At 35.3% G+C, this 8,415-nt stretch overlaps 1 protein-coding gene across 1 annotated transcript in view; it reads right to left on the reverse strand.

Moving 5' to 3' along the window:
- The window catches only part of ZFPM2 (zinc finger protein, FOG family member 2), a 524,681-nt gene extending 522,316 nt beyond the window's left edge, over window positions 1–2,365 (reverse strand). The window contains exons 1-2 of the mRNA XM_042783627.1: window positions 2,362–2,365; window positions 2,117–2,275 (exon numbers count right to left, since the gene is read on the reverse strand). Coding sequence (XP_042639561.1) covers window positions 2,117–2,275; window positions 2,362–2,365 — 163 coding nt within the window. The remainder of the gene's footprint in view (window positions 1–2,116; window positions 2,276–2,361) is intronic.
- Window positions 2,366–8,415: the final 6,050 nt, after the last annotated feature.

Genomic DNA, 8,415 nt, shown 5'->3' on the forward strand with positions numbered 1-8,415 from the left:
ACTCCTCGGAAGGAAGGTTGGGCAATCCTACTTCCGTAGTGATACTGCCTCGGAAACCCAAGGAGGGGTCGCTATGAGTCGGGGCCGACTCGATGGCACGTAACAACAACAACAACAATAATGTTCTTAATGATTGTATTCCATGATTTTGTTAGTGTCTAAGACCCTGCCATTATTTTTCATGAGTTCACATTCCAGTTAATGCAGATGGAGGTTATTTTCTTAAAATCATGATTACATCATCATGTAAGCATGCAACAAGACTATTTCTTCCAAGAACTGACTAAGTTATAGGAACTCTTTTATTAAACATAGCCTGCATTCAATGTTCACCCCAATGTATAACATATCTAATAAAATGTATCAATACTGCCTCCCTGCATTGATAAATTAACAAACATATCTAAATCAATAAACTCATTCTTTAACCATGAAAGTGAATAAACAGTACCTTCTGTTTGTTTCTTCTCTTTATTGTAATACTAAAACACAAGTAAAATATTCCAGAAAGCACAAAAGTATGTATTACTAGACAGAAGAGGAAAACAGTATGTCTTCAAACACAGATTTTAAAATTCTATTTCATCCTACTCTTATTATTTATTGTCTTGTATTAATTGTATCCTCAAGAAATAGTTCCCACATCCAGAACAACTAAAGAAATTACTCACTTGGCTTGAAATCTGAGTCAGCACTAACAAAGAAGGCCTACTGTGTCCCTATTTTCTCATTTTCAACCAAAATCTCTGATGTGGGAGATGAGGACCAGATTACAAAGCCCATTTGAGATTTACATGAGTTAATGACAAAAAGGGGTTTTCGAACCACAATGCATACAGCAGGTGCTCTTGTTGGCACTGCATTTCCATAGTAAAATGGTGGGTACTACCGACCACATGATGGCGACTGGCTGACTTCTTTTGTAGTTAACACACTAGCACATGTAGAGAGTCATGCTGAAATTTTTATAAATATGAATCGAATGTGTATGGCCACTGAGTGACCACTAAGATAAAAGTCCTTGCAGTTTTCTTAGAAGCTTTATCAGCATTTTTAATTTCATACTTGGTCAAATCTGATCAAGAAGTACACAGAAACACACACATACATACGCAAAAACCAGCCACCCTAATTTCTCTGCCTGAAAAAGTATCCAAGTCAGAATTAAATAATTAATACAGTATTAAACAGTACACTCATAAACCAAGACAGATCTAGATGAACACACAGACTCACACGCTCTCTGTGGGGGAAGAAGACACACCTCTGAGAAGTGCTGTGGTGAAATCAGCAAAAATAACTGTTCTAACCCAAGCCAGTGATACCAATGCTGGTCACAGAAAACCGACCTCACTTGCTAAGACAATACTATCAAACACAAATTAAATAAAAAGAAGTAGACAAAATCTTAAACTGACTTTTAGGAGGGAAACACACACACACAATTTAATGAGTATATGAGTATGCATGTCCAGAGAGGGCATGGTAGTTGGCAAGGCCACTTGACTCCAAATCATGGTGGGAAATAAGGTCAGATATATTTCCTTAGGAACTTCTTTGATTCTAATGTTAATGGTCAAAAGAGCATCTAGATTATAGTGTGTGCATTTCTCTATTTGAGAATACCTAAAGAGCACCACTGTCAGACATTGAAAGTCAATGTCAAATACATGAAGCATTTACTTTTCAAAAAGAGAGAGCCAGAATGTTTGTCAGGGACTCTCTCTGCCCCTTTCAATGTTTATAGTCAATTCCTACAGTAACTTGTAGGAAACTGATACACAATAAGGAGCTGTTGAAAGAATGAATTAATAAGTCATAAACAATAAATTTACCATACTTAGTTGACCAATCAGCCTGAAACTATTCATAGGTAATTGGACATACAACATGAAAATATTTGTTTAAATATACAAAATGACTTGCTACTAAGGTAGAATCACTTCTTTGGTCCTTCAACATAGTATTTTACATTTAAGGAATTCTACACATATTTTCAGACTGTTGCATTACGTGGCAGCATTTTGAGTACTTTGACTTCACCTGAACAGTGTACTTTTTAAAAATTCAACTGGGTAAATGAGCTCACATATTTCATTCAGGCATCAACAATTACCTTTGTTACAAAAGTATTCCACTTCTTCACAGCTCAGATTTTCAGGCCCGAATTCTGTGGAAAAGCTTTCCTCCAACGGAAAGTCCCCTTTTGAGATGAGGTCTGTTTCCTCGCATGGGCACTCTTCCTCTTCCTCTTCAATGGCATCTTCAAGCGGCCCTTGAAAAAGAATCAGGGACACTGTACCGAAAATATCCCAAGAAGAAAGTGAAATAATACGCTTCAGTAGAGTCTTTTTTATTTACGCATTGAGGAAACCGTATTTTATGACTAGACTAAGTAGAACCACTAAGGGGACTCATATATGATAATGCTACATTCATATTCACAAGAAACCTGACCTACAATGACAAGCAAAAAGAAACCAGAAGTTACCAAACAGAGGCAAGATCTATTTCCATTCCGTCCCCAACCCGCTCGAAACCCAAAACTTATTTTTTCACATTCTCCCAAAGAGGAAAACTGTGCATGTTATGTTCATTTGTTAGAATTAACTACCTGGTAAAGAGTACAAGTCTCTTTTACACCACTGTACAATTTTACCTGAGATTTTAATAAAGATTTAAAGTAATTGAATGCATTTTAATTGAACTGAGATTCTAATAAAGTCTATACTTTTAAAAATCCATCTTAAGAGTGGATTCTGAGAAAAGGTTCCATTATATGTGTTTGAGGCTTGAAGAAAAATTACATATTTCTCTCCCTGATGAAAGCATAACCCTATTCATAATTAATTGAATTTTTTCTGAAGTGAAAAGTAGTTTTCTAATGAAAAAATGTAATTTGTATTTATGTGATACTTTCTCAGTAATAAAAATACAACTCCCTGAGAATGAATGAGAGTGAGGTGCACTACATTAATGGACCTATTTTACTGAAAGAGAACGGAGGGCTGTAGTTGTTCAGAAGGATCTGAAGTAGACTGTGAGGGAACACCACACGACTGATGGGGAACTTGTGACTGCCTCTAAAGAATCAAAGTATTTGGTTCATTTTACTAAGTAGATGCCTGAATTTTCTCCTACAGAAGTAATGTGGCATTTTATCCAAAGAACACAATTACGATAAATTGTGCTAATTGTCACTTATGTCAGCAGTCGCATCAGACAGGTTTACACTGCCTTTCTCTTACTTAGAAACGTGTTAGGAAATTTTCAAGGCCAAAGGAGAAATCTTACTAATAATTTGAAATTATATACACACACACACATATATATATATACACACACACATACACACACACCAAACTCAGTGCCATCGAGTAGGATCCAATTCATAGCGACCCCTCCTTGGGTTTCTGAAGCAGTATCACTACGGAAGTAGATTGCCCAACCTTCCTTCTGAGTGTGGCTGGTGGGATTGAACTGCCAGACTTCTGGTTAGCAGTCAAATGCCTTAGGCACTATGCCACCAGAGTTCATATATACATATGATATATATGAGATATATATGTGTGTTTGTGTGTATATATATATATAATATATATCATATATATATGAGTTAAGTGTATGAAATTTGTATACATATACAAATTACATGGAACGGGAATAAATACATACAGCACAGTAGTGTATCTGGTGCTTTCCCAAAAGGAACTTTCCAGAGGATTAAATATATCTGGCTGATCTGCACTGAGAGAATTAGTTACATGGATTTAGATTAAGGCACCTCCAAGTAGCATAGTGGCTAAGGCACTTGACTGCTAACCAGAAGGCTGGCGGTTCAAACCCACCAGCCACTCCTCGGAAGGAAGACTGGGCAATCTACTTCCGCAGTGATACTGCCAAGGATACCCAAGGAGAGGTCACTATGAGTCGGATCCTACTCGACAGCAGTGTTGGTTTTGGTGAATTTTTTTCCAAATTAACAAATGTTGAGAAGGAGAGGGTCCCTTAAATACAAGCACTCTGATAATGTGTTTTCTTACTAGTCCTTATCCTGATGCAGATACAGGGTTAAAAAAACCAAGGATTCTATTCTTGTACATACCACATTCAAAAGTCGTGGGTCACACATTAGTGTCATCTTACATTAATTATTTCCAGTTTAATATTTACAATCTATCACCTTTCAAGAACAATTATGTCATATGGCAAGACATGCAAGGAATTTAGAAAATAGTAATAATGTATAATATTACAATAATTAAAGCATTTTATCTGATTATGTTAATTCCAGAAGATAACATAATGATTCTGTGTTTAATGAGGAATATAATGGAATATTTTCCTTTTTTTTTTCTCCCCAAATATAACAACAAGTTTGGCCTAAATGTGAAGTCATCTAATTTTCACTGCATATGGGAGTTTCAAAGCACATCCTTATGCGATCTTTAAAACAGCCCAGTGAGGTAGGTATGGGAGTTGCATTGATTTGTATTTTATAGATAAGAAAGTAACACCTAGGATGTTAGTTACCCAGAATAAGCTAATAAGTGAAAAAGTGGAATACTCAAGGATTTTTTATAACACTTTTTTTTAATACCATATTACCATGCAGAGTATGGCACACGACTGAGAAGTGTTTCATTCTGTTGTATGTGAGGTTGCAATGAGTCAGAACCAACTCATTGGTACGTAACAGCAACAACTATGCAAACCATTCCTTGGTAGTTATAAACGTATTTGTTCCAAAATTAAGCTATAAAAATAGGCTAACTCCTAACCACAAAAATCTTCAGCAAATAGTTAACACATGGTAATGTAATTATTTATTCATAGATGTTTAAGGATATAGTCTTAAAAAATTAAGAAATCTCTTGCTGTTCTTCTCAGATTACTGAAACTTAACCAAAATATGACTCCCTCCAAAAGAGGATCAGAAATATCTTCTTGTAGACTTTGCCAAAAAAATAATAGGTTAATAATACTTATTTATATAACTTATACCCATATGGACTCAACCTGGTAAGGAGCTGCTTTGATATCAATATTAGTAGAAATGACAAGTATGGCTCTCTTTGGAATACAAATTCTGAGTTTTCCTAATCAAAACTAAAGCTCTAATTGTAAAATAAATATTTTTTGTAAAATAAATATTATAAATAGTCATACATATATTTTAGTGATTGTTTTAAAATTTTTGGATTTTCTTCAATTATAAAAGCCTATATATCATAAATGGATGCATGCATATTAGAAAAATGAAACTACTACTAATAAAATTTTTTTAAAAAATGAAGTTCTAAACATACCTGCTAACATGTTTCAGAAGATTTTATTAAAGAAGAAAGGCAACTGAATAATTATTTAAAATACTCAATGATTTAACCAATTGGCTTCTATACCAATCATACCAAATTCAAATTTAATAATTCTCTTAAAAACTTAAATAGAAAAGCTCATGTGAAAGAATACAAAACCACAAAGCATCAATCTATGCTTAACAAATCTCTAAGTCACATTAGAGTGGTGGAAACAAATATCATTTAAAACTTTCATTTATCAAAGTTCATGGTAGATCCTAATTGATAGTATTGTTGTTGTTGTTGTTGTTGTTATGTGCCGTCGAGTCGCCCCGACTCATAGCGACCCCTCCTTGGGTTTCCGAGGCAGTATCACTACGGAAGTAGGATTGCCCAACCTTCCTTCCGAGGAGTGGCTGGTGGGTTTGAACCACCAGCCGTCTGGTTAGCAGGCAAGTGTCTTAGCCACTATGCTACCAGAGCTCCCAATTGATAGTATAGTATTTTATATTCCAGAGGCTGTTTCATCTTATGTGTTGACTATCGCTTTGTTACTCTTAACTGTGCGAATAAATATAAAAGCATCTATTTTCAAAATCAAACTTCAAAAACACAAATGAAAGGTAAAATATTCTTGAGCTCACTGGTCAAACTATAAGACCTTATTATCAATATTTAGAACAGGCCACAGGAAGGAGATTTAATGGTCAACTGACATTCTCTTAAAGCAAGTGTCAGATTTATATAATTTACTGCACTTTAAAAGGTGAATACTAACCATTGCTTTAGCCAAGCTATCAAATCAGGCTCTGGGAAAAAGGTTTCTCTTAAAATGCATAGTATTTATGATTTAAGATCAGATCTCACCCTACTCTGTATTTTGCATATTTCTTTAACAAGAAAACGATACAGATAATCAGTGACCATAAACTAACATTTTCAAAGGGTAAGAAACAGTTGAAGCCCAAGCATAATTAATAAATAGTACCAATGAAAGAAGGAATGATGGACCCTCCTATGTATGGATTACTAGGCACAGAAGTCCACTTCAGAAAAATCACTACACATAATCTGACACAAATAATAATATCTACTCGGAAAAGACTCACAACTGAGCTCCATGTGCCCTCATGGAGAAAATTACTTCTGATTGAGGCCACTTGGCAGGCAAGTGAGAGGAAATCGGAATTTCAGCTCTTCAAATGCTTTTGATTTACAGATATTTAAACATACTACTTGATGCAATTAATAATCTGAACATGTATAAATATAAATATTTACCTCATTTGAAAATGCTAATAATGAATGAAGCTAAGAATACACTGGTGCTATGTGTTGGGCCCTCAACACTGTTAATCAACTCTCAGAATAAATGAACGGGCACCCTTTAATATTTTCTAAGGGATGAAGGATATAGTCTACCGGAAGCTTCTGGTGGGTATTTGTACTTCCATGTTCAGAGAGATGAGAGACAACTGTATACTCAGGAACCGTTTGGAATTGACCACAAGTACTTCTGCCCTTTGGAGATGAATCTGAAGATAAGAAGAAGGGTTGTGTAGATTCAGAACATGTGAAAATGCTGATGGCTGGTCCAAAGTACAGTGAAATCTTTCATTTAACCAGCACCAGCAGCTGCTATTAACAGCTGGGATTAAGAGTGAGTATTTATGGATTGACACAGTGGCTGCAACGATGGGCTCAGGTATAGCAAGGACCATGACTCTGGTACAGGACCAGGCAGTGTTCCATTCAGCTGTGCATAGGGTCGCTGTGAGTCGGAGACCACTTGACGGCACCTAACAACAATAACAACAACAACATGTATGAATATTTTTCATTTGGTGGTTGTTTACATGATCTAGAGTTGGCAGAGGCAAATGGGCCCTTCAAGTTTTCGTATTCCACCCTACATGCTCATGACACAACAGTTTAATGAAATGAAAATTAAGAATTAGATCTGTGTGGTTTAGCAGTGAGAGGAGTACTCCTCAGATAAATGAATTTACAGGAAGTCAGTGCTATACTTTCAGGGGTTTAAGGAAATTCCTAGAGTAAGAGCTAGAAGAAACCTTGAAAGAGAGAGGGGGGAAAAAAAAGTGTGCATGTATGTGTGTGTATGTGTATGAAAGATCAAGAAGAATCAAGAGGAAAGATTATAATAAGGAAGGTGATGAAGAAATGCAACACACAATAAAGACCAACACAGTAAGCATCAAGTTAAATATGTGTCTCGCAGTATATATTGTCTGAATGAGTTCCTTTCTACTTTGGCAGCTGACTAAAATGGCAGGTTATCTTTGTTCAGATAAATGCAAAGCACTCTGGAAAAAGAGGCACCCAAGAAAGAAATTAAATTCTACAGGAATTAACATACATTTTCAAGTGTGAAGAGGGGAAAAAATGTCAAATTCGATGGTTCTGATGCAATAGCCACCAAACGGAGCCCTTTCTGTTTCTTAAGCACTCGTTGGCATTAATTTATTATACATTATTTTAGTTTTGGTTTGCGTGCCTTTTGATTAAAACAAAACATTTTGCCATATTGGGACTGTAGAGAGTATTGCATCTTCCTCTCAACGCATTAATATTCTAAGCATTCTAGAGGCTGCACAAGACTAGCCACCTAGCAAAATAAGACTGCTTCAGAATACTGGGCAGACTTGATTGCAACTGACAGGTGGGAAGAAAGTCACATTAAAATATTATCATTCCCAATAATTACAATAATCCATCGCAGTGTGCTCAGAAATTCTACTAGGTGAGTTTCCCCAAAAATATACAAATATGTCGGTATTTACAAATCTTTTCATTCTAGTGCTTCTCAGTGTACACCATTTCAGTTTGTTTTTACACCAAACTTTTCTTTAAAAATTATAAAAATTTTATAAAAATTTTTCTATTAAAAATTATAACTTCCATTTCAAACTTTGTATCATTTGAATCATGCACAGAACAAAGAATCCACACCAGTGTCATAAATTTCTCAAAATTGTAATGCATTAATGAAAACAGTGATGCTATCTCCAAGTTACCAGCTCCTGTTTTGTGCTCTTTTGTTTTTCCTTTTTTTTTTTTTTTAAGTCATTTGCAAATGATCTATGCAAAGGAAAGA

The sequence above is a fragment of the Orycteropus afer genome, unplaced genomic scaffold, assembly GCF_000298275.1.
Source record: "Orycteropus afer afer isolate SDZICR_OR568_19922 unplaced genomic scaffold, OryAfe1.0 scaffold00021, whole genome shotgun sequence".
NCBI lineage: Eukaryota > Metazoa > Chordata > Mammalia > Tubulidentata > Orycteropodidae > Orycteropus > Orycteropus afer.